This window comes from Mastigoproctus giganteus, chromosome 6, assembly GCF_048544385.1.
Source record: "Mastigoproctus giganteus isolate SK-2022 chromosome 6, ASM4854438v1, whole genome shotgun sequence".
Lineage (NCBI taxonomy): Eukaryota > Metazoa > Arthropoda > Arachnida > Uropygi > Thelyphonidae > Mastigoproctus > Mastigoproctus giganteus.
Genome location: NC_143580.1, coordinates 153,679,095 through 153,705,913, shown reverse-complemented (window position 1 = coordinate 153,705,913; position 26,819 = coordinate 153,679,095). Strand labels below are relative to the sequence as shown.

At 38.0% G+C, this 26,819-nt stretch overlaps 1 protein-coding gene across 1 annotated transcript in view; it reads right to left on the bottom strand.

The window, feature by feature from the left end:
* Positions 1–26,819, bottom strand: part of Sym (symplekin scaffold protein) — a 662,620-nt gene that overhangs the window by 58,082 nt on the left and 577,719 nt on the right. Inside the window, exon 28 of the mRNA XM_090376545.1 lies at positions 7,397–7,501. Coding sequence (XP_090232671.1) covers positions 7,397–7,501 — 105 coding nt within the window. The remainder of the gene's footprint in view (positions 1–7,396; positions 7,502–26,819) is intronic.

The following is a 26,819-nucleotide window of genomic DNA, read 5'->3' as shown; positions in this document are numbered from 1 at the left end:
CCCGAGTTACATAAACTCAACAAAGTAAGAAATCCTGGAACGTATTTCTTAAGTATGTCAGGGACTTTTGTATTTTTGTATTAACCGGGAAATCGATTATCCGGGATTTGTTTTTTACCATCTATCCTGGAAAATTGAGTCTACTTTATTTAGTTGATCCACAGTTAATGCAGGTAGCCATTCCTCAGGCAGTTTAGGAGTGTAAACACTTCTGGCAATTAAAGCACCATAAGGGGTTTTGAATATATGGTTTAATATGACAGTTCAGACAGCCTGCTTTGATTGTTGCTGGTGGTGGTTTGGAATTGTCAAAAGTAACGACATTTATAATGGCTTGATCTTGTAGTTCCTGCTTTAATTCATCAGCTAGGTTAATGAGGTCCCATTTGGTGAGGATTCCCTCTTGGCACATTAAGAGTAGCATGTGGGGAGACAATAATTGGAATTCCTCCAAATATGGTGGATTTTTGTAGCCGTTCAGACTGTCAGGTGTTACTTGCTTCTACCAACAGGTCACCTGATCTTAATATGCAGACAGTCTGGAAGATCCTAGTGTGCTTTATAGCTACTTTTGTACAAGGAAAGGTGAAAAAATATAATGGCCTGGTCAGCTGAATGCAAAATGAGAAACACATAAATAGTAATTCTCTCCATGTCTGTCTTCTGTCACTTTTCCGAAAAAGAATCAGATTCATCATGCTTCATCCTGATATATTTGGATCAATCAATCCTGTTGTTTTTTTTTTAGTTTTTAGAATCCACTTGTTCTTTTTAGCCCTAGTAGGATTACTTTTCCTTCTGTGTTTCTGGCACAACCATGGGGTGGAAAGAGCAGCACCACAAGGTGACCACCAAGTGGCTCAGTTAGTTGTGTTAGTAGTAATAAAAAACAAACAGGAAGGTGAATTTCCTTCCTTCCTGAGCGTTTGCCTACATCTAGCAGTGTGTGGAAGAGTTACTTTAGAATATAAAGTAAGAAATATTGTATTTTAAACAAAAATCACCTTCCAAAAGCTCTAGAGAGTTTGGTCATGGAAATGCTTGGCACCCAGGACTGAGCCAAAAGAGATGAAATGCCAAAGATTGCAGGCTGTATGGGATATGGGCTTTGGCAGAAAGCAAATTGCAGACTGAAAAACTAGTTCTTTCTTACTAATTATGAATTTTGTGAAACAGAATCTTATTGGTAAATTCTGAAGAAGATATTCAAAACATGATAAAACGATATATGCAAAAATCATATATTTTTAAAAAAAAACATGGATATTTTCAAAAGTCAATGTTAAACTATATTTTGTGACACACCAGTTTTAAACTTAGGAATTCTTGAAGGCTGTCTACATGGCTGTGGGCTGCACACACCCCACAGGCTGAACACCCTTCCCTTAAGGCATTCTCAATGATATTAGCAGAAACCTTTGCACCTTCTTTATTCAAGTGTATCCCAGCTCAAAAATAAATCCCTTCTACATATAAATGCAGAGCATGCTGATGAAAGGCTTGCAGAGTGCCACAAATTTTGAGTTAATCCACAAGACTTTCAAGCACACAGTCCATCTGATCAGGCCCAACCAGAATTGCAAACATATACACATTCTGACCTAACAGTGTTTCAACATAGTCCTATATATTTTCAACTAACTGTCAGATTATGTGTGTCCTTAATTTCATTAGTCTACCAAGTGAATTAAATGCTCTCCTTACTCCTTTAAAATCTGAATATCTGTTCATGACATTAGCATTAGTAAAGGCACATGATGCAAGAAAGCAAGCTTATATAGCATCAGACAAAAAAAAAAAAACAAAAAAAAAAAAAAAAAAATCTTCTAATTATCCCATCCACTCACTCCAAATTTTTGTCCAGTTCTGCCTTGAATCTATTTATGCTATCAACTTCTACGATGACAGATGGAAGTTTGTTCCAGCAATCAACCACACACTGGCTAAAGGCAAACTTCCGCATATCTATCCTACAACTGTCTTTCCTCAATTTGAATTTATGCCCTCTCAGGCAATTATTCTGAGCATGAGTAAGAATCCCATCAGCATTAAGCATGCTCAAACCATTCAAGGCTTTATACACCTCAATCACATCAATAGAACTAAATCCTTTTAAACCAGAGCAGTTTGCATTTGATCAATAAGTTCTGCTGCCTGAATCGGAGTGCACCACTTAGCAGATGTCTAGAAAGCTGAGTCCCTGACGAGCTGACCGTTGAATTTTTCTCAAGGGCATGCATCCACTTCTCCTGTAAATCTAATTCTTCTGCCAATGTGCCAAGTTTTAATTCATATCAGCACACTCTCCTTGCAAGCAACCAGATCGACCTCCAAATACAGCCAGAGTTAATGCAAGAGATGAAGTCTTACCACACACAAGGATCACAAATGTCCATTTCTGCACAAATCACAATGGCCTCTGATGAGGTACACAACATTGATTTTCTAATGTCCATAGTTAAATTTACAAAATATTCCAGAAAGTAACTTTTATAGAAATTAAAATATAAAATATCACAGAAAATAGCTTTTATCAAAACTAAAATCAGAATTTATTAAAGAAATTAAGTAAAAGTCAAAATTAATATAAATCGAAACTCAATCCAATATGCTAATCCTGTAATCTACTTACAGACACAGCCTGTAATCTACTTACAGACACAGTTTAGATACACAAGATTGCCATAAACAATTTAAAAACTGGGCAGGTGAGCGAGAGAGTATATTGTGTTCAAGGATGTGTTCAAGGATATGTCAAGTATATTCCAAATAAAGCTTCAATTATGTTTTAAACATTTCAGTAAGTGCTGACATTTGAATTTCTAACTGTAGACAGTTTATAATACACAGTAGCACAAAAGTAGAATTTAAAATTCGAAAAGAAGGCGATCACAACTGTCAGCCACTGTTCTCATTTTGACTGATTAAAGCCAAAATTCTCTGAATTCAGAGCTAGGAGTTTGTAAATGGATATAGCAGATAAGTGCTACATAAAAAAAAAAAAAAAAAAAAAAAAAGTAACAGTGAATTTGTAGTTAAAACTGTTAAAGAAGCATATTGAATTTAAAACTACATATGGATCTCTGAAAAAGTGCACCTCCATTTATGTTATGCTGTTTTTCAAATACTGATGCAATGAATTACAAAAGGAAAATTACATTTTTTTTAAAAAAACGTCAGAAATTGTTGCATCTGCTTTTTTGTAAGGAAGCAATTTTAAGGCTGAAAAACAATGCCTGGAGTGGATGCTTGCTTTAAGCAGTTTTTGATCATTTTGTATATTTTTTGGACTACAAGTAATAACCTCTTGCACAGATTTTCAAACACCTTCAGTGACTTCCTTCTGCCAACATGCAGTTCTTATCATCAACTGCAAAACCAGACTATTCATCCCTTTTCCTTTTAATAAGCTCAAAACTGTCGATCATTCTGGACCTTTTCTGCAACCAAATTTCACTTCGTATGGCAAAATAACAAAACAGCCAATTTAAATTAAACCTTCTCACACAAAAAACATGCTGCTCAGTAGTGTACTACATCTACTTTCAGAATTTGCCTTCTAGGGTAGTTGATTTGGTAGTTGTTGGCACATCGGCTTCTGTGGCCATATTGCACCTCCCAAGGTTTTTGCAGTACTCTGATCCAAGCCCAAGGCGGGAACGAACCCGCGACCTTTGGGTTGCTGGGCGGGTACTTTACCCACTCGGCTAGCCCGGTCGGCACCTTCTAGGGAAAGTTCTTTTTATTGGTGAGACTGCAAATAACCATATCCATGATTACCTGAAATTATAGTTACTCTAAAAATATCAGTTTGTTTTAAGCCTGATACAATGTAAGCATGTAACTTGAATATCACTTTTATCAGAATTTTATAGTCCCAAATGGTTAACTATTCTTGTGACATGGAAACCTAGTTAAGAGCTCATGAGCCTCTCTGAAATCATTCTCAAAGAGAATGATATCTGATATAGAGAATGAATACAGAGATAGAAGAAGATAAAGAGAATTTTCAAAGTTAAAATCCAGAAATTGCTGAATTTGCAGATCTTTAATCTGTACATTAGCAGAGGCATATAATCAAAGAAAGCTATCTTATATGGCATCAGCAAGGGGTAAAAAAAAAAAAAACTTTCGTTTCCCTTCAACCATTCACTCCAAAAGTTTGTCTAGTTCAGCCTTGAATTTATTTAAGCAGTCAACTTACACATCAACAAATGGAAGTTTGTTCAAGCAATCAACCACCTGCTGAATAAAGGCAACTTTCTGCACATCTATTCTACAACTGTCTCTCCTTAGTTTGAATTTATGCCCCCTCAGGTGAGCAAGGGGAAGAATCCCATCAGCACTGAGCTTGCTCAATCATTCAAAGCCTTATACACCTCAATCACATCATCTCGCAAGTGCTTAGTAGTAATAGTAGTAGAGGCTTGTGATGCAAGAAAGCAAGTGCATGAGCTTATGTAGCATCAACCAAAAAAAAAAAAAAATTTACACATCCATTCATTTGTCCAGTTCCTCCTTGAATTTATTTAAGCTATCAACTTCCACAACGACAGACTCCAGCAAGCAACTACCTAGTGCCTAAAGGCAAATTTTGGCACATCTATTCTACAACTGTCTTTCCTCAATTTGAATTTATGCCCTCTCAGGTTCGTAATCTGAGTAAGCAGAAGAATCCCATCAGAATTCAGCATTCTGAACCCATTCAAGGCCTTATACACTTCAATCAGATCATCTCCAGATGCTACAATTTGCAGGACTTAAGCCTTTCCTGGTAAGAGTATCCTTTCATTCAGTTCACCAATCTTGTTGCCCTTCTCTGTATTGTTCAAGCAACTTTACAAACTCTACATCCTTCCTAAAATGAGGCCTCCAGACCTGCACGCAGTACTCAAGGCGTGGCTTGACCACTGCCTTATACAAAGGAATATCACCTCCTTTTCCCTGCTAGCAAAATTCCTGTACATCATTGACAAAACCCTATGACCTACTCTTGCAGCCTGTCTACATTGCTCAGAAAACTTCATATCTGACTGCACAGTTACTCCCAGATCCTTTTCATTTTCTACCACCCTAAGTGTAGTACCTCACAGTTGGTACGTTCCTCTGGGGTTACTTCTACCGATATGCAGTACTTTGCATTTGTCAATGTCAAACTTCAGTTGCCACTTCTCAACCCATCTGCCCAAATTTTCTAGATCCTATTGTAGTAGCACACTGTTACTGTCATTAACAACCATACTTGGACATTAAAACTGATATACCTTCATCAATATCATTGATAAATATACATAATAACAGCGAGTCCAACACCGAACCCTGGTTGTTGTTGTTGTGGTATTTTCTGGCGCAAGAGCTACTTAGGCCACATTGCGCCTCCCAAATTAATTGAGTTACTTATGATAACTGCCGAACCCTGGAGGGACTCCACTAATAACATTAGTCCACAAAGAGCAGCATCCATTGATTACCACTCTCTGTCATCTCTCACTCAACCACAGTTTTATACATTGTAGCAACTTGCCCTTCATACCATACTGCTCCAATTTATACAGTAGTCTCCCATGTGCAACAGTATTAAAAGCTTTCCTAAAATCCAAGTATATGATATCAAACTTATTTTGTGTTTCCAGTTGCTTTGTAACCACATCACAGAATCAAATCAAATTGGTCAGACAAGACGTTCCCTTAACAAACCCATGCTGTGTCTGAATTATTACTGCAGTCTTGTCTAGATGATCCTGCAATGCTTCTTTAACCAGTGACTACATTATTTTACTCGGAACAGAAGTCAAACTAACAGGTCTGTAATTACTCACGTCACCTTTTGATGCCCCATTGTGAATTGGGGATACATTTGCACATCTCCACTTCATGGGGCCTTCTCCTGAAAATGCTCCAAGATTGCTCTCACAATTATGGCTAAGGGTTCCTTTCATATAACTGGATAGCTCCCACCCACCCCAGGTGCCTTTCTTATGTGTAACTTCAACAATCTCTTCCACTTTGCTTTCAGTTATTACTAAATCATTTAGCTCCCTGTTAGAGTATAATAAGCTTCTGTCCACCACTTCCCTAAAGAATTCCTCATGTGTGAATGTAGATTCAAAATACTAATTCAGTTTGTCAGCTACCTAAGCAGGGTCATCAACAATCAAACCATCGATATCGAGTGGACCAATCTCATTCATCCCCTTTCTTTCAGAGTTTATATAAGCAAAGAAGTCCTTGCTATTTTTCTTAGCATCCTTTGCCAAAGATTTCTCGTAATCTGCCTTCGCCTGCCTAACCTTTGTGACTTGGTTACAGACTACCATATATCTGCCATAGGCTTCTGTCTCACCTGATAATTTAAATGCATCCCATGAATTTTTCTTCTCTGCCAGAAGTGTCATTAGTTCATCTGACATCCATTTAGGCTTAAACTTTGAACAGCATTCTTAATCGATACGAAAAGCCTAGTGGCTTCCATGATTAATTTATTCTTTGCTTCCCTTTAGAATTTGCTGTTGGTAACACCATCAGTTGGTCCCACTGTACAGAATTTAAAAACTGTCTGAGACCACTGTAGTCACCTTCATGAAAGCAAAAACATTTCACTTTACCCATAATGGTAGCTTTAAGTAAATCCCACATAAGTACACTGTGATCACCACCTAGTGATTCCTTTATATGCATATTCTTAATGCACAAATAATCACTGCTGATAACCAGATCAAGATTATTACTCTCCCTGGTTGCCTCTTGAACATGTTGCTACAGAAAGCAATCATCCAATTAATCCACAAAAGTCTTGCTAATGTGCGAATGACCAAACCACAAGTTCCAGTCAAAATCTGGGAAGTTAAAATCCCCCATTATAATACAATCTGATTTACTCGCCCATTCTATTAAATATAGTCCCCAGACGCTGCAATTTGCAGAACTTGAGGCTTTCTTGGTAACAGCAACTCCTTTTCCCACTTACTAATCTCGTTGCCCCTCTCTGTACTCTTTCCAGCAGCACTACATCTTTTCAAAAATGAGGCCTCCAGACCTGTATGCAGTACTCAAGGTGTGGCCTGACCATTGCCTTATACATGGGGATAATCACATCCTTATCCAGGCTATCAAAACTCCTATATACCATTGAGAAAACCGTGTGAGCTACTCTTGCAGCGCTTCTGCACTGCTCAGAAAATTTCACATCTGACTGCTCAGTTACCCCCTAGGTCTTTTTCATTCCCACTACCCTGAGTGTAGTATCGATTTGCAGCCTCATGCCTGGACCACCTCAATAAACTGGAATATAAATAAAAATTTCAAGTATAGTACAAAGAAATTTTAAGTTAATTTTTCTTTATAATATTGAAAGCATTTAAAAACAGTAAATGTAAAGATAAAGAATAAAGCTTACCTTTAATTATAGTTTTCATATCACATTTTGAAGGATCCAAATTATGAAGAGCAATCAGAAGTTCTGCAGGTGTCAAAGGACTAGTAAAACTGGAACCAGAATCAACTAAAAGCACAATTAAAATTATAAAGTTAATTAAGGAGAGGGAAAAAACCCAGTTTTGTTAAATTTAAGATGATAAAATGATACAATGATACAGATTAAATAAATTATGGGAGGTTACTCATAATTATTGTAATAAACTTTGCTGTTCTGTACCAAACAAAACTTAGACTAACAATAGCCAATGAGACAATGGGCACTAGAAACTTTTAGTTAGATATCTTTTGAAGAAATAAAAACATTAAATTTGCAGCCACTCACCTTTACAGATTTTTATCAACTGGATGGTCTTCTGATTCTAAGTGTATTTTGTTTGAATCTTACTTGAGGTTGAGTTCATCAAAATCCACGAATAGTGTTTCAGGGTGCTTACCTTCTATAGCAAAATGGAGGATGTTTCTGTTAAATCGTACTTGGATACATGTGTATGACCAATATGGAAGAAGGCAAGTACAATCTGCTCGTGCCTATTTGTAAACAAACTATTGTCAAAATTTTGTCACATATCTTCCTGGTTTTTGCCATGGTTCTTAAAAGCTTATAATCAGTATATGCTATATTAAAGAAACCGTCAATTCTGTTTTGGCTGCATAATAACATATTCATTTCTTAAGGTTCCAGCATGTCTGGAGACCCAATAACAACAAAACTTAAATCAGTTTATTCTTATGAAGTCTTGTTAGTATGTCACAAAGCTGTTCTTGGATGGGTTAATGGAGGTGGAGGACAGCTTTTTGTGGCAGGGCCAGTACAGTATTGAACAAGTCAGTATAAATTATGCTATGTATTACCAATTAGGATTGAAATTATTCCAAGGATATTTATATGGCACACAATTTGGAGCATACAGAGATATACATTACAGTCAAGTTTATTACTAGACTGTAATGTATATCTCTATATGCTCCAAATTGTACTTTTTTAAAAGAGTAATAAAACGCACATGGTGTAATATGTTATGGATTGGTAATACACTATATATTTTTCTGTAATAGAAGAAACTACAAAAGTAGTATACATAGCATCGATTTAATTGTATCTCATATTGTGACTACCTCCACAACAAGTTACCATGTATTGCACTACCTCGAAAAAGTAATGCTTCACCGATAGAGAAGACTACTGTTACTCATTCTCTGAGTATACCACTACCTAGACAGCACCGTTTCAAGGCTTACTGGCAATCATAGGTGGGTGGGTAGGTACCCTGTAATCGCACTGTGATTGGCAATTCACTTTAGAACTGGCAGTGATACTTCACATTTCAATGGGTTGAGAGAGAGTGGATTTACCGTTTTGTAGCCATTAGTAATAGCTCTCAATATAGTGTGCATACTGTACCTTATCATATTCAAATTTATGTTACACAAATGCATGAGGCTGTATAACAGTTTGTTTGGGGAGAGAGAGAGGATAGAAACGTGTCCAATAGGGTTCTATAGTATGGTGACCACTCAGAAATAATCTGAGAGACAGCTAGATTTTGCACATATTATATATGAAATTATGATGATAAATGATTTCATATTTCAGAAATATGTGATTTGTTAACAGATAGATGGAATACATCAGCTAACACAAATGTTTTGAAATGGGTGAAAATAAGATTTTTCAACCTAAATGGCTGATCCATTTAGCTTGAATTTAGAAACAAGATGTAATGGTGAGGGGGAGGTTCAATTACCTTAGCATATAAGTTATTCATAGATGTAGGGAAAGATCTATCATATCACTGATGGCCAGATCCAATGTAATAGTCAAACTGATTATAATAGTCGAATGCTGCTACCACAGCATAGCAGCATTTGACTATTATAATCACCAGCAGTATTTCAAGGCTTGAAAGTATCTTTGAGGATGTCTCCTCAAAAACAGATCATGAAATCACTGAGTATGTCATAACTCTATGGTGTTTCGAAGATTTTTCTGTCAAAGTAAACTATAGTAAAGTGTTCTTTCCTAATAAATGCATCACAGAAGTTGGCTTCTATCTTTAAATTAAGATTTCATCACATGTAATTAGCAAATATTTATTGAATTTAGAGATCTAAACAAGAGATAAAAGATTTAAACTTCACCACACCCTTATGTTATGATCTCTTTTCAAAATCTTCAGCTGATCTAAGTAAACTGAGAAAATTGAAACAACATGCACCTGAATTAAACACAGCCTACAGTTGTAATAAGTGATGTTCAGCTCCCCCATCACTGTCATTTAGAAAAAAAGAAACAAAGAACAAATAGCAGCTTTCTAAATTTTTTTACACACTTTATGTTCTGCAAATTCCAGGACTATTTTTTTCAAATAACTGTTCTTAAGTAAAGAGCAACACTGTACTTACTAAAATATTAATCATTGTATAAAGATATTAGTATCTAACGTGCATTTATCACCATTTGCTCATGTGTAACATAGCACATTTCACCAGCTGAAACTGTTTTCAATTTCACCTCCAGTTTTTTTTTTTTTTTTTTTATGGAAACCCCAAACACGAAAGGCATCAAAACCTATAGTACTTAGTACCGTGCATGGGTTGAAAGAGAAGTATGAGGGGAATGCCGGAAACTTTGCTCTAGAGACTAAACATGGGTTTCACCACTTCAAGCCTCCAATAAGCAAAGTGGTGGTATTGCACTGGTCGATGAGAGTCGTCTACCACCTATTGGTTGATTGTTAGCATTTTCCTCATATACATTCTTTATTTATTAACAAAAAAAAAATAATAATAATGTAGAATAGTCAACAAAGTGATATAATAACTTATGTGATAATTTTTTTATTTGGTATGAGAATAGGAATTTATCAGAGTTCAGAAGTATTCTTCATTCAGAAGGGTTAAAGAGAAGAATTTTGGATCCTCCTAATACAGTGTTTCCCAACCTTTTTCGAGTTGCGACCACGTCACATTTGCATAAAAAGGGATTTTTAATAGGGTAAAGAAAACACATTAAAAATAGATTTTTCAGAATATAATTCTAACTTAATATTTAATGCAATGGTTTTACTGCATCTGGGCAACCAGCTTCAAAATTAGCGGCTGAGTGTTTGTTAAAGCTAACCTCATGCCATCCTCAACATTCAGTCTGTTTCTTGCCTTTGTTTTGATATGAAGAAGTGATGAAATCCAATCTCGCAGAGATATGTAGAGGCAAATGGAAGTAAAACTCGAAAGGCAAGCATGGTGACATTTGAATATGACTGATACATATCATACCAGAACTGAGTCAGCAATTTTTCATAAAACAAATTACGTGCCGAGGAATCATTCCACAGATCCAAGAATTCATCCTGTACTTCATCGAGAATGCTGGCTACATTCAGGGAAGCAGAGAATGGGTTTCCTACCAGTGCAGCTTCTTCTTCTGTAAGCTCAGGAAAGTACCGCTGAAATTCCTTTTCAAGGGAGTCAAGGTGCACAGTAATCTCCTCCTTCAGATTCTCATCTAGTTCCCCTTCAGATTCCTCTACCACACTGCACAGTTTTTCAAACATGGCAATGTTTTCAGGATTTACTCTCTGATGCCAGTTTTGCAGCTTGTCTTGAAAATGGATAATGTGTGTTTCCTTTCCCTGAGGTTTTAGGTTCAGCTTATTCAGCTGGTCTAAAATGTCTGCTAAGTAAGCAACTCTTTTCTTCCAAGCTTCATCACTGAAGTAAGCCACAAGGTCATGTTTCCCTTGCACTTCCAGGAACAACTTGATTTAATCTTTCAACTCAAAGACACAATTGACAACATTTCCTTTCGACAACCAGCATACAGTAGTGTAGAAAAGAAGAAACTCGTGATCAGAATTCATATCTTTACTGAGTTCTTTAAACAGGCAAGTGTTGAGGGCTCCAGATTTGATGTAAATGAGGAGCTGGATGAGTTTTACTGGCAAGAGCATATTGGTGAATCATGCAGTGAATGCCCTTTGTTTGAGGAGCAAGTTCTTTCACTTTTGTGAAAGAACTTGTTCCCAAAGAACTTGCTTCCTTGCTTTTTGTGAAAGCAAGTTCTTTCACCCTAGCATAGCTGGTTCGCCATCTGTACAAACCCCACGGACGTTTTTCCACTATAGTCCTCCAGTTTCAAAAAAGGTATTTATCTTCTCCATAATATCTTCACCTTTTGTAGTAGTTTCAAGTGCACCACCATTGATTCATCAACTTGAAAAGAAAACAATAGAGAAACTTTTTCACGTCTATGGACATATCTGAAATGTGTCTCTGAATAGTGTTATTGGACAGAGATATTGGTTGCATCTTTGTATCTCACTGGCTTCCCCAAGAATTAAAAATCAGTGTTACAATCACTAGTAGAATATTGCAGTGTAGCCATATGCCATATTTAAATAAATAAGTGTTGAAAACCTTTGTGGTGAAATTTTCTATAAAAATAATTGCAACTAAAAATAACTGCGGCAACCGTCCAGAAAACACTTTGCGACCCTCTTGGAGGTTGCAACTCACATGTTGAGAACCCGGGTCCTAATAGTTCAGAGCATATGTAACATTTTGCATCTTGTTCAACTGGTCGAAGTTGCAAAGTGAATAAAATAAAAATAAATTGTTAATTTTATTTTCATGAAACCTGAAGCTTATGAAGCAGCAAGTTAAGAATTTTCTTTGGATTTAATTTATCATGCTCACCATGTCAAATCAGTTATTTTGAAGAAAATGTAATTCCGGCGGAATTACTCAACAAGTACAGGTCACTGTTGAAAAAAAGCCGTGAAATAGGGTTGAATTTGAAAGTGTCTGCAATTCTGCCCAGACACGATAGGAGGGAGTACATGATGAGAGCCTTGTCGATCAATTCGGCCCTGGAAAGATTGTGCAAGGCTCAAGGGGTAGAATTTTTTTTCAGCCTGGACTGTACTTGTTAACAGGAGAGATTGCTTCTACAGGGATGGGATACACTTAAATAGAAAGGGTGCAAGAATATTTGCTGATGCTAGCGAGGCAGTGTTAGGTGGGTCGGAAAACTGCTAGTTTGGGGGGATACAAAGACTAATAGTTTAACAGTAACCGCAGGCAGAGGTGAAGGTGATTCTTGCACAACTTCTATTAGAATAAGAAGCAACCTGGAGCGAGGGGTGTTGGGGGTTTCAGGGACGGATGGCAGTCATCATGGAATAGTTGGGTATATGGGATGTGTTAGGGTAACAAGGAATAGGCATAGGCGCATGTATGCTTGCATGTATACCAATGCTAGAAGTATAGTAAATAAATTTGATGAATTTGAAGTGTTGGTCAAGACATCAAAGGCAGATATTGTTGGGATAGCAGAGACGTGGTGTCACAAAGATATAAGGAATGCAGAACTGGAATTTGGGAAGTACAATGTGTACAGAAAGGATAGACAGGACAGAAAGGGAGGGGGTGTTAGGCTGTTAATTAAGAAAAACATAAAATCAAAGGAAGTGCACCCAGTTAATATAGATGAACAGTGCTCTGTTGAGTCAGTTTGGTGTGAGATAAGCACTGTGAAAGGAAAAATAAAAGTAGGAGTGTGTTATAGGCCTAATGACTTGAATGAGTACAATGAACAATTGTACAGAGAAATAGAGTGGGCCAGTAAATCAGAATGTCTTATAATGGGGGATTTTAACTTCCCAGATATTGACTGGAACTTGTGGGTTGGTCACTCACACACTAGTCAGACTTTTGTGGAGTTATTGGATGATTGCTTTCTGCAGCAGCATGTTCGAGAGGTAACCAGAGAAAGTAACACTCTTGATCTGGTTATCAGCAGTGATCATTCGTGTATTAAGAATTTGCAGATAAAGGAACCACTAGGTGGCAGTGATCACAGTGTGCTGAAGTGGGATTTACTCAAAGAGGTAACTACCGTCAGGGGTAAAGGAAAGGGTTTTTGCTTCCGTAAAGGGGAGTACAGTGGTCTCAGACAGTTTTTAAATTCTGTACAGTGGGATCAACTGACGATGTTACAAACAGTAAATTCTAAGTGGGAAGCATTCAAAGAATTAATCGTGGAAGCTACTAGACTTTATATACTGATTAAGAAATATCGTTCAAGGTTTAGGCCTAAATGGTTATCAAATGAACTAATGAGACTCGTGACAGAGAAGAAAAATGCATGGGATGCATATAAATTATCAGGTGACGCAGAAGCCTGTGGCAGATATAAGCTAGTCTGTAATCAGGTCACAAAGGAGGTTCGGCAGGCGAAGGCGGATTACGAGAAATCTTTGGCAAAAGATGCTAAGAAAAACAGCAAGGATTTCTTTACTTATATAAACTCTAAAAGGAAGGGGATGAATATGATTGGTCCACTTGACATCGATGGTTCGACTGTTGATGATCCTGCTCAGATAGCAAACAAACTGAATGAGTATTTTGCATCTACATTCACACGTGAGGAATTATTACAATTTGAAAATGAAAGAAGGTTATCAAATTGTAGCAGTGTGCTTAATGATTTTGTAATAACTGAGAGCAAAGTGGAGGAGAAATTGTTGAAGTTAAACATAAGAAAGGCACCTGGGGTGGATGGGATCTATCCAGTTATTTTAAAGGAGGCGGCAAAGCAACTAAGCAAACCCTTAGCCATAATTATGAGAGCATCCTTGGACTCAGGGGAGGTTCCCACGGACTGGAGATGTGCAAATGTGTCCCCAATTCACAAAGGTGGATCGAAGGGTGACACGAGTAATTACAGACCAGTTAGTTTAACTTCTGTTCCGGGTAAAATAATGGAGTCGCTGGTTAAAGATGCATTGCAGGATCATCTAGACAAGACTGCAGCAATAATTCAAACACAGCATGGGTTTGTTAAGGGAAAGTCTTGTCTGACAAATTTGATTGATTATTATGATGTGGTCACAAAGGAACTGGATGCAAAAAATAATTTTGATATCATATACTTGGATTTCAGGAAAGCTTTTGACACTGTTGCGCATGGAAGACTACTGTACAAATTGGAGCAGAATGGTATTAAGGGTAAGTTGCTACAATGGATAAAAGGATGGTTAAGTGGGAGAAGACAGAGGGTGGTAATCAATGGGTGCTGCTCTTCGTGGACTAATGTTATTAGTGGAGTCCCACAGGGTTCGGTGTTGGGTCCACTGTTGTTTTGTGTATTTATCAATGATATTGATGAAGGTATATCAGGCTTAAGGTCGAAGTTTGCAGATGACACGAAGGTTGGCAGGGTTGTTAATGACAGTAATGGCAGTGTGCTACTGCAACAGGATCTAGATAATTTGGGCAGATGGGCTAAGAAGTGGCAACTGAAGTTCAACCTTGACAAATGCAAAGTACTGCATATGGGTAGAAGTAACCCCAGAGAAACGTACCAACTGTGTGGTACTACACTTAAGGTGGTAGAAAATGAAAAAAACCTGGGAGTAATTGTGCAGTCAGATATGAAGTTTTCTGAGCAGTGCAGACAGGCTGCTAGGGTGGGTCATGGGGTTTTGTCAATGATATATAGGAATTTTGCTAGCAGGGAAAAGGAGGTGATTGTCCCTCTGTATAAGGCAATGGTCAGGCCACGCCTTGAGTACTGCGTACAGGTCTGGAGGCCTCATTTTAGGAAGGATGTAGATTTGCTTGAGCGTGTACAGAGAAGAGCAACACGATTGGTGAGGGGAATGAAGAGATTCTCTTACCAAGAAAGGCTTAAGTTCTGCAAATTGCAGTGGCTGGAGACTAGGCATCTGTGCGGTGATCTGATTGAGGTCTATAAGGCCTTGAATGGGTTGAGCATGCTGAATTCTGATGGGATCCTTCCACTTGTTCAGATTACCAACCTAAGGGGACATAAGTTCAAATTAAGAAAGGACAGATGTAGAATAGATGTGCGGAAATTTGCCTTTAGCCAGCGGGTGGTTAATTGCTGGAACAAACTTCCATCTGTCGTTGTAGAAGTTGATAGGTTAAATAAATTTAAGGAGGAACTGGACAGGCATTTGGAGGGAATGGTGTGATTTTTTTTTTTGGCTGATGCTGCATAAGCTCCTACACTTGCTTTCTTGCATCATGTGCCACTACTACTACCTACTACTATTTGTTGGGTGTCTGTAGTGCATCAGCTTCAAGCTGAGTCATATAAAAATTGAGAAAATTAAAACATATTTTGGTGACAATTGGAATTTGGTCACTAAGCCAAAACACATAAAAATAAATATCAGTAAAAACCGTATAGAAGTTATATTTTAAATAATAGTGAACAAGTGTAATGATTTTAAATAAATAAAAATGGTTAACACAGTCAATGTCAAATAAAATTTGACTTAGTGTAGAGGGCTCAGTCTTACTAAGAATGGCAAAAAATAAAAGATGTTCAATAATAAAACAAGGACACTAGGACAAATTTGATGGATAGTTAATATGATGTTGCAATTCTCACACTGAGGAGGTTTGTGCTGATCTAGCTGCTGCAACATTCTCCAGTTCATTATCTTTGATCTGAATGTGGCTTGAGATCTAGCAGAAATGGATGTCAAATGAACATGGAGAAAAGGAATGTAACATCTGTTGAATCCAGGGCAGAATGCAATGAGGATTACATCTCATTACTGATAAAGCCTGTAATGCTCTTAAAGAGTCTGTGTACACCATATCTTCTTCTTCAAGAGGAGTGTTTCCATTTACAATGGGTTTCCTCAGCCTACAAGTTATTTCTTGTTAGGAACTTTTTCCCACCATAAAGTGCGGTTCAAGGTGTCTTGGTCGGTTAAGCCTCAGGCTGTCATGCACTCCCATACTTCATCCATCCATGTCCTCCTAGGTCTTCCTCTTCTCCTCCTTCCAGGAGGTATCCATTCCAGGATAGCCTTTGGATATCTGTTTTCTTGCATCTGTTTTACATGTAGACGCTTTTCTCTGATGGTGTCAATAATAGTCTTTTTCACTTCCATTTTTTCCCTTATGTCTTCATTCCATTTTCTGTCTCTTCTAGAAGTTCCTGCTGAGCATCTCCAAAAATCCATTTCTGTGGAGAGCAATTTGTTTTCCACTTGCCTATGCAATGTCCAGGTTTCCGCTCCATACAATAGAACACTTTGTACAATCTTTGAAATATAAGTTTCTTTGTTTTATGTAGGATATTTTTGCTCCACAGAACAGAGTTTAACATGCCGATAGCCTTTCTGCCGTCTGTAATTCTCTTATTGATCTCTGCTTGGGATGATCCATCACTTTGTAAGATTGATCCCAAATATTTGAATTTATCGACTTGTTTGATTTTAAAACCTGCAATATTTAGAACGTGTCCTGGCCCTGAAGACAACATTTCAGTCTTGCTAAAATTGATTTTTAGACCCCATTGTTTATATTCCTCAAACAATTGACAACATGCATACTTTGCATCTTTTAAGTCTTGTGCTATCACCACCTGATCGTCTGCAAAAAGTAAATTGTGAATATAGGTGTTTTTATTAATCGGCAATCCCATTTTATTACATTTTTTTGACCAGGAAGATGTCGATATAAATTTTGAAAAGTGTTGGTGACATGCAACAACCTTGTAATAAGCCTTTTGAAGTGTGGAATTCAGGTGACAAAGCTGATCCCACTTTAATTTTGCATCTATTATTCCTGTAAATTGCCTTATAATGTTAATCAGTTGTCCATCAATATTTGCCTCTTTCAGTGCTTCCCATAAGAGTTTTCTTGGAACACTGTCATATGCCTTTTCAAGGTCAATGAAAATCATAAAGATTTTTTTTCCTTTTAATTGGCATTTTTCAAGGATCTGTCGTACTGTTGAGATATGATCTATACATGACCTCCCAGCTGAAAAACCACTTTGTTCTTCTGATACCTCGATTTGGGCTTCTAAATGGTTCCCGATACATTTTCCAAGGATCTTTAACAGCGGGTTCAGAATGCATATTCCTCTATAATTTGAACAGCTTTTCTGATCACCCTTCTTATAAATTGATGTAATATATCCTGTTATCATTTCTTTCGGTATTTCTTCTCCTCTCAGTATACTATTTAACAGTTTTTGTATCAGAACAGCCACTCCTCTTCCTCCATATTTCAGAAGTTCCATGTAAACTCATCCAGGTCCAGGTCCAGGTGATTTGCCATTCCTTCCTTCCTTTAGCAGGAGTTCCTCTTCCCTAAAAGAAACTTTTAAGCCCGAGTCTTCTAAACCAAAATCGTCCATCGTCTTGAACTCTTCCCAGTCTTCTTTTAAAAATCCTTCGTAGTACTCCGTCCAGTCTTTCAAAGGTATTAATTGCAAACCCATAATTACCAAAGGTATATGGTGTACACCATACACCTTTGGTAATTATGGGTGGTAATGTGGTCCATGGAAACTCTATAGCATACAACTGGTGTGTATTTACACACAGGATGGTCATCAGCCCTCAGAAGAAACAGACATCTAGGATGACTGTTTACTATGCAGAAGAGAGTAAGAATAATATTCATTGGGAATCTTTTCACGATACAGTATTAGGGAACAAGTGCCTATTAAACATGTTCAAGTCAGTTTTAAATTAAAGCATTCATTTAAAAATGACATATAGAGAAAATTTAAACAATGTCGCTATTAATAAAATTAATTTAATATAGCTGTTAGTTTTATATTATTTTGTCTGTTTCATATTGTAGCTATACGTATTAAGGATTTAATGCACTGTAAACCTGCTACCTGGTAGCAAAACAGAGTTTATATTTAATGAGCTGTTGTCTAAAATTTTTTTTTTCAATAAAGTTTCTTGAAAAAGAAGTGAAACTTCGCATTTCAAACCTTTGAAAGATAAAGGGAAAACTTATTCATCGACCATATTTTCTTATATTCTTTATAAAAGTTTTATTGCAGGAGATGGAAGAGAGCAATATTTACTGTGTGTGTGTGTGTGTGTGTATCATGGACAGTGAAGTATTTCTCTTATTCAAAAAAGGTAGGCAAGGAGTTTGTTAACCTTTAAAAAGGTTACTTCATCAAAAGTTCATATATATATATATATATATATCAAAAATTAAAATCAGTATACAAATAAAAATAAATTGTATATTTCATATCAATGTATATAATAATAATTGCTTTCAAAAATTTAAAAGCTGCTGACACATTGTCACCATCAGTTAAAACTTAACTGAGTATATATGGCTCAGTCAGATGGCTAAAAATGGTAAAACGAGCATTTTTCAAACAGGTACATTAGGATAAAACGGTATCGCCTTGCTTGCACATAGGAGGGTCATCATCCCTCAGCAGAAAGGAGGGTGTCGATGATTGTGTGTTATGCAGAGCCAAGCAAGAACAACTTCTTCTTTAGGATCCCTGCATAGACTAGTCTGCCAAAGATAGATCACAGCCTTAATCCGATATAGCTTGTTTCTAACCTGGTGATGCTACAAATCTTGCCACTGAAAATGTAACTTACTATGGATTACTTGCCTATAGTCTGTATAGGGGACAAAGTTAGGACAAAGTTATTTGTCAGGGCTGCAGATTTGGCTGCAATGTCAGCCAAATTGTTTCCTGTAATCCCGATGTGGCTGGGCATCCAGCAGAAGTGAATATTGAATCCACCTTCATAGAGAATGTATATGATCTGCTAAATTCAGGACGACTCATGTCTGAAAACTGCTCTTCAAGGAAGATTCTGTTGTATAGGAAGAGCAGGTGGTCCATGATTTCTGTTGAAAGGTGTTTAATCATTTCATAATGGATGTCATCTGGTCCAAAGGCACTAGCCTTTACTAAGGCTAGTGCCTTTGGACATAAGCCTTTACTAATTGTAAAGGCTTAGTGCCTTTACGATTAGTAAAGGTGAGAGCTGTTTTCAGCTCATGGAAGGTAAATGGCCTATTGTATGCGTAAATACCCTTGGACAAATTTCAAGACCTACTTTTCAATTTTGTTTTTAAGGACCAGAAACTCTGAGGAATAAAGAGGATGGTCTGAAATATAGGAAGGGCAGGTGGTTCAGGGATTTTGTTGAACGGTGTTTAATCATTTCATAATGGATGTCATCTGGTCCAAAAGCAAAGTGAGAGCTGTTTTCAGCTCATGGATGGTAAATGGCCTATTGCATGCGTAAATACCCTTGGACAAATTTCAAGGCCTACTTTTCAATTTTGTTTTTAAGGACTAGAAACTCTGAGGAATTAAGATGATGCTCTGAAATATTAGAAAATGTCTCACCAAGAGACTGACTATTGCAGTTAAGTCTGCAATAGTACATCCATTATATTCCAGAACTGATGAGGAGTGTGCTATATATTTTTCCTTCATTTTTCAGTTTTTTCCAGATCGCCTTGGTGCTAGTTGTCTGGGTAATAAATAATGTGATATGAATCCACGATTCTTCCTTTTTGACTCTGATTCCGAATGTAGCATTCTTTGGCTTGTGCACGTTTAGAGACCATATGGTTGTCTGGGGTAGGATATTGTCGGAATATTCTCAAAGCTTTCTTTTGAGCTTTTTCTGCTGCGATGCAATCTTTTCACCATGGATCCTTTCCATACCCATCATGGTTTGGAAAAAGGTGGAAACCGGGTGGATGTTTTTGGAATTGCAATTGCAGCTGCATGGGCGATATGTTTGGTGATGTTTGTAACTGCATCATTAATAGCTCCTGACTGTAATGATATCAAAATCTGCCAGGTTTTGAAAGGCATTCCAGTCAGCCTCATCAATACTCCACCATGGTAACCTGACAGAAAGACGTGGGTGTTCCATTAATCAGAGTGGTTATCATGGGAAAGTAATCACTTCCATATGGGTTCTCCTCCAACTCCCAAGTAAAGTGAAGGGAAGAGAGAAGGTAAGCAGATAGAAAGATCAATGGCAGAAAACATACAGATAGGCATCTGGAAGGTGTTAGTTCCCACGTTTAGACAGGATAGGCTGTTGTCAGCAAGCATATGCTCTTTGACATGTCCCCTTCCATTAATGTCAGCACTATGCCACAGGGTATTACGTCCATTGAAATTCCCAAGAATTAGGACGTGGGAAGGCAACTGCGCAGTGAGATCATAAAGGTCTCTCTGAGAGATGTCAGCCCAGGTGGCAAGTAAATCGAACAGATGGCTAATAAAAACCCAACCATAAGGTGAATAGCTCCCGCTTCTAAGTTAGTGAAAAGCAGTACAGGTTAGAAAGGGGTCTGGTTGCTCACAAGGATAGCAACTCCACCATGGGCAGATCCATCCCCAATTCTATCCTTACATATGATAGCAGTCTTATGAAATAAAGGGTTTACATTCGGCTTGAAATATGTTTCCTGTAAGCAAAAGCACACTGCTTGTGGATGCCTTGATGGCATCAGTATTATGCTAGAATCCATGGCAATTCCAGTGTAGGAATTTATCCATTATTTTGGCTTGGTGGGTCTATCAGGTGGCTTCCGATGTGCTGAGGGCTTATTTTTTGTCAATCTTGGATTTATCTTTTTTTTTTTGGGAAGTATGAACACTGTCCTGTGTCCATTTCTTCCTCTGCAAAGAGTTCCAAGACTCTTTCATCTGGTGGTACCTCCTCTAAATCCATTTTTTCTTAAGTACTGGGGGGGGGGGGGGTTCAGGCTTCTTATTCTTTTCACCACCAGTTTCTTCTGTTAATGGTGGAGCTTTAGGAGGTAAGGATATAGGAGTGGCAGCTGACTGGTCCTTCTGTGTGGGTTTTCCTGAACTTAACAGGTAGCGTGCGATGGGAGTGGATGACTCTTTTGGTGGGATGGTCATTTCAGTCAGTCCCAATGGAACATATCCCTCCTTCTGAGCGTAGGTAGATTTGATTGTAAATCATAGGTTTTTACTGCTTTTCTTGCCTACTGATATGATATGTTTAGCTCTGCCTTAAGTCTTTGAATTTCTTCTTTCATGAGCATGCCAGAGGTGGAACTCCTTCCACCTCTGGCATGCTCATGATAAGCAGGATGTTCCCCTTGGCAGTTAATGCAGGTGGGTTTTGTAGCTGAATATGATGAAGTTGCATGGTCCTTTGCAGCATATCGAGTGTGTGCCGGGGCTACATGATAGGCAATTTGTGTGTCCATATTTCTGGCACTTAAAGCACCTTAGAGGATTTAGTATTAGTAATGACCATATGGTGCAAGGAAGCCTAAGGCTTAAGCTGCACCAGCAAAAAAAAATAAAAAATAATAATAAATAAAAAAATAAATAAAAATAATAATAAAATTAAAAAAAATAAATAAATAAAATAAGAGAAAAGGAAATAGACAACCTATGCATTTTCCTGCTCCAGCTGACCTTCAATTTTCCCCAAACTGTCAGCCTCTACCACGCATGTAGGTAACTTATTCCAGTAATTTATAACTCGCTGACTAAAATAAAACTTCCTGCAATCGTCTAAACATCTCTCCACGTAACTTGAATTTATGGTCCCTAGTTCTAGAATCACTTATAACTGTGAAAATTTCATCCTCATTCATTTTACATTGCATTTCAGAGCCTTAAACACCTCAATCAAGTCACCTCTAGGGTGCCTAGTTTCCAAACTGTGCAACCCACATTCAAAGTCTTTCCTAATAAGGATTTCCTTTTGCTGACCTCAACAGGCAAGTTACCTGTCTCTGGACACTTTCAAAAACATCAATGTCCTTTTTTAAGTGTGGTCTCAAAAGTTGAACACAATATTCCAAGTGCGGTCTAACAATAGCCTTATATAATGGGATTTTGATGTCCTTATCTGTGCTAGCAAATGTTTGAAAAATTATTAATAGGACACTATGGGCCTTACTCGCAACCTGTCTACAATGCTCAGAGAACTTCATGTCTAACCATATCATAACTCCCAAGTCCCTTTCTTCCACCACTGATTAAGTTCAACTCCACCAAGTGTATGTTATTTTGGGGTACGTTCACCCAGGTTTACGTAAGACCAATTACTTTGCTGGATTAAAGCATGCTGGCTGCCACTTTTCTGATCATCCCTGAAGTCTATCTAGATCACTCTGAAGAAGCTCTACTTGGCAGTGATCATTAACTATACTACCAATCTTTACATAATTTGCAAATTTAGACATCACTCCCTCCATCCCTTGATCAATGACATTTAAGAAAATCAAAACCAACAGTGGTCCCAATACTGATACTTGAGGAACCCCAGTTGTTACATCAACTCAATCTAAGGAATAACCATTTATAACATCCATCTGCCTTTTGCCCTGAAGCCATCCTGCTATCCATCCTGTTGGAATCAGGATTTTCCCTATGATTCCAACCTGTTCCAGCTTATAAAGTAACTGCTCACATGGGACTGAGCAAATGATATGCTAAAATCCAAAGAAACAATGATGAAATTATTCCCTAAATCCAGCTCACGAGTGATCCTGTCAAAATAACTAACCAGATTTGTTAAACATGATTTTTCCTTTACATGCTGCATCCTTCAGAATTCCATTTCTATCTAAATAATCCTGTATTCCACCCTTGATCATTGCCTCCATGATTTTCCCTACTACTAAAGTCAGACTGACTGGTCAGTAATTTCCCACTACACTCTTAGAACTGCCGTTATGTATTGGAGATACATTGGCACTTTTCCAATCAATGGAATCTCACCAGAGTCCAGTGATGTGCTCGTGATTAGCCTAAATGGTTCAATGCACTCACTTTCTGCCTACTTTAAAATTAAGGGTATATGCCATCAACCCCGGGAGCCTTACTTGCCTGTAGGCTTGAAGGTTTTTTCAGTAAGTAATCATGAAATTTCAATATCATTAATTACATATTTTTCAACTTCACTCCCATAATTTCTCATTGACATAAATGATATTTCTTCTGCATTTGAGACTTATGGAAGCACTGGAAAGTTAATGTAGCCAGCTTTGATTTCATTAGGAGATGTTGGTGATTTTAATGTTAGGATAATGTTTCTTGTGGGAACAAGTTTCCCATCCCTATGCATGAATATTCATTTTGCAGCTCTCACTGCTTGGGGTTCCAATTCAGAACAGATTTCCTCTTCAGACACATCCATGAGATCCTATTCGGCGATGACACCACGGGATGAGTTCAGTGTCTAGTGGAGGGGGAAGGGATAACTGTGATTGGCATTCACCCCACAGATGTAGCTTGGAGGAGCTGTTCCAAATGCTTGTCACTTCTAGTCTCTACAAGGATGTCGCCTGAGCAAAGCCATTTTATAGATTCAGGAGACCCTCAACCCCTCTGGATAAAGAAGGGTGACAATTTTCCTACAGCTTTCTCACCTGTAGAGTGTATTATCAGGTAATGGGGTGTTCGAACTGATACTGTCTCTGTTTTCTGTCGTTTTGCTGAAATGACATCAGTGGGGTCAGTGATGAGGTTTTCATGTAGGGACCGTGTTAAGGCCCCAGAAGAAATAATTTTATCAGGATTCATAATTGTTTTAATTGTTGTTCAGTGCCTGGGCTCCCCATCCACTATGGAGTCCAAACGAGATGCTCACTACCTGTAGCAAGCAATAAATGCACTCTGTATACTGGCCAGCTTGAATCCTGTCCCTCAGACCATGAGGGCAGGGGCATGGCATTGGCACGGTTTTGCCTGCACCGGTTGACCATTGCAGGCAAACCTACTACCGAATTGATCCTGGCTGAGCACCCAGGGCCACCCATCTTGTTGAAGCAGGGGCCAAAGTGGTGTGTTGAAGCTGGACCCCTGAACCACCAGCATCCCCGCTTTCCAAGTTTCCATGGGTTGCAGAGCCACTATCATTATATAATTAATGCTAGTGGTACATGGTGCATTACATTTTTTTTCATGGGGAACTGGATTAGTTCAGGCAGTCTTTGAGAAAACTAAAATTACTACCATGCATTTTCAAGAAATGGAAAATTTTATAAAAGGTTTACCTAGAACATTCTGTGTCAAAGGACATAGAATACTCTAGGTGACTAGCATCAATATATTTAATATGGAAGCGTAGTCTTTTGACAGTCAGTGTGAAGGATAGGCTTAACCGATCGGGCTAGATGTGGTCTCAAATTGAAGATATTTTTTCCTAAGTGTGCACAAAGTTGTTAATATTTAAAAATTCCGAAGTTTTATTTTATGGAATGGACCAGTTTTGTACTACAAACAAGAATAGTTCAAGATTCATTTCATAGATGGAGGCACAGGATGATGTTAACGTTACACAAATAGTTGTCTAAGTTGATAAGGCATTTTTTCTGATTAACAATTTCCACTTTAACTATTTAACTAATTAAGAATTTGCACAACTGTGTCTTTTGTTCTGAAAAAAAAAAAATAAATAAATAAAAAATATAATAAAACTCTTTTGCAATGGGTACAGCTAGCTATAGCCATTGCGTCTGATAGGCCTAACCGATTTGATGTCAAACTGAAGATAATTTCTTCCTACCTGTACAGAAACATGGGAAAATATAAAAATTCCAAATAATAAAAAAATCTGACCCATTCTGTAAAATAGTTATTTTACAGAATGGGTCAATTTTCTCTACTAGTGCTGCTGCCTATCATAAAAGAAAGAATAGTTTTGTTTTACAGAAATAAGAAAGGATTTGAATTACCTGCTCACGTGCTGGCTTACCCTCACGACCAAACACGGACTACACTTCGCATTATCTGCAAACTTGGACATTAAGCCTGATATACCATCATCAATATCATTTATAAATACAGAAAATAACAATGGACCCAACACGGAATCCTGAGAGACTCCACTAATAACATTAGTCCACGAAGAGCAGTATCCATTGATTACCACTCTCTGTCTTCTCCCACTCAGATGATACAAAGGTTGGCAGGGTTGTTAATGACAGTAATGGCAGTGTGTTACTGCAACAGGATCTAGATAATTTGGGCAGATGGGCTAAGAAGTGGCAACTGAAGTTTACCTTGACATGCAAAGTACTGCATATGGGTAGAAGTAACCCCAGAGAAATGTACCAACTGTGTGGTACTACACTTAAGGTGGTAGAAAATGAAAAAGACCTGGGAGTAATTGTGCAGTCAGATATGAAGTTTTCTGAGCAATGCAGACAGGCTGCCAGGGCAGGTCATGGGGTTTTGTCAATGATATATAGGAATTTTGCTAGCAGGGAAAAGGAGGTGATTATCCCTCTGTATAAGGCAATGGTCAGGCCACACCTTGAGTACTGCGTGCAGGTCTGGAGGCCTCATTTTAGGAAGGATGTAGATTTACTTGAGCGTGTACAGAGAAGGGCAACAAGATAGGTGAGGGGAATGAAGGGATCCTCTTATCAAGAGACGCTTAAGTTCTGCAAATTGCAGTGGCTGGAGACTAGGCACCTGCTCAGTGATCTGATTGAGGTGTATAAGGCCTTGAATGGGTTGAGCACGCTGAATTCTGATGGGATCCTTCCACTTGTTCAGATTACGAACCTAAGGGGGCATAAATTCAAATTAAGAAAGGACAGATGTAGAATAGATGTGCAGAAATTTGCCTTTAGCCAGCGGGTGGTTAATTGCTGGAACAAACTTCCATCTGTCGTTGTGGAAGTTCATAGGTTGAATAAATTTAAGGAGGAACTGGACAGGCATTTGGAGGGAATGGTGTGATTTTTTTTTTTTTTTGGCTGATGCTGCATAAGCTCATAACACTTGCTTTCTTGCATCACATGCCACTACTACTACTACTAAACCATCCCTTTATCCATAGCAACGATTTGCCTCCAATGCCACACTGCCCCAATCTGTACAGCAGTCTTCCATGTGCAACAGTATCAAAGGCTTTTCTAAGATCCAAATATATGATATCAAAGTTATTCTTTGCATCCAGTTCCTTTGTAACTACATCATAGTATCCAGTCAAATAAGTCAGACAAGACTTCCCCTTGTTGTTGTTATTTGGTTTTTAGGAGCATTAGCAACTAAGACCATATTGCTCCGGGGATATGCGGTGGTCATTCCCTGACCTTTCCACATCCTCCATATTTGGTGGCTCACGGGCTCGAACCTCGATCTAATCAAGAAGCATGTGCTACACACTGCTGCTCCTGCCCACCTGGCTACGGAGGCATCTGACTTCCCCTTAACAAACCCATGCTGTGTCCGAGCTATAACTGAAGTCTTGTCTAGGTGATCCTGCAATGCTTCTTTAACCAGTGCCTTCATTAATTTTCCTGGAACAGAAGTTAAACTAACAGATCTGTAATTACCTTTCTCCATTTGATCCGCCTTTGTGGATTGGGGTCACATTTGCAAACTCCAGTCCACGGGTACCTACCTCCCTGAGTCCAGAGAAGCTCTCATAATTATGGCTAAGGGTTTGCTTACTTCTTTTGCTACCTCCACTAATATAACTGGATAGATCCCATCCACCCCAGGTGCCTTTCTTGTGTTTATTACAAGAAAGTAATTAACTCTCAGTTATTACAAGATTATCTAGCTTACTGGCAGAGTTGAA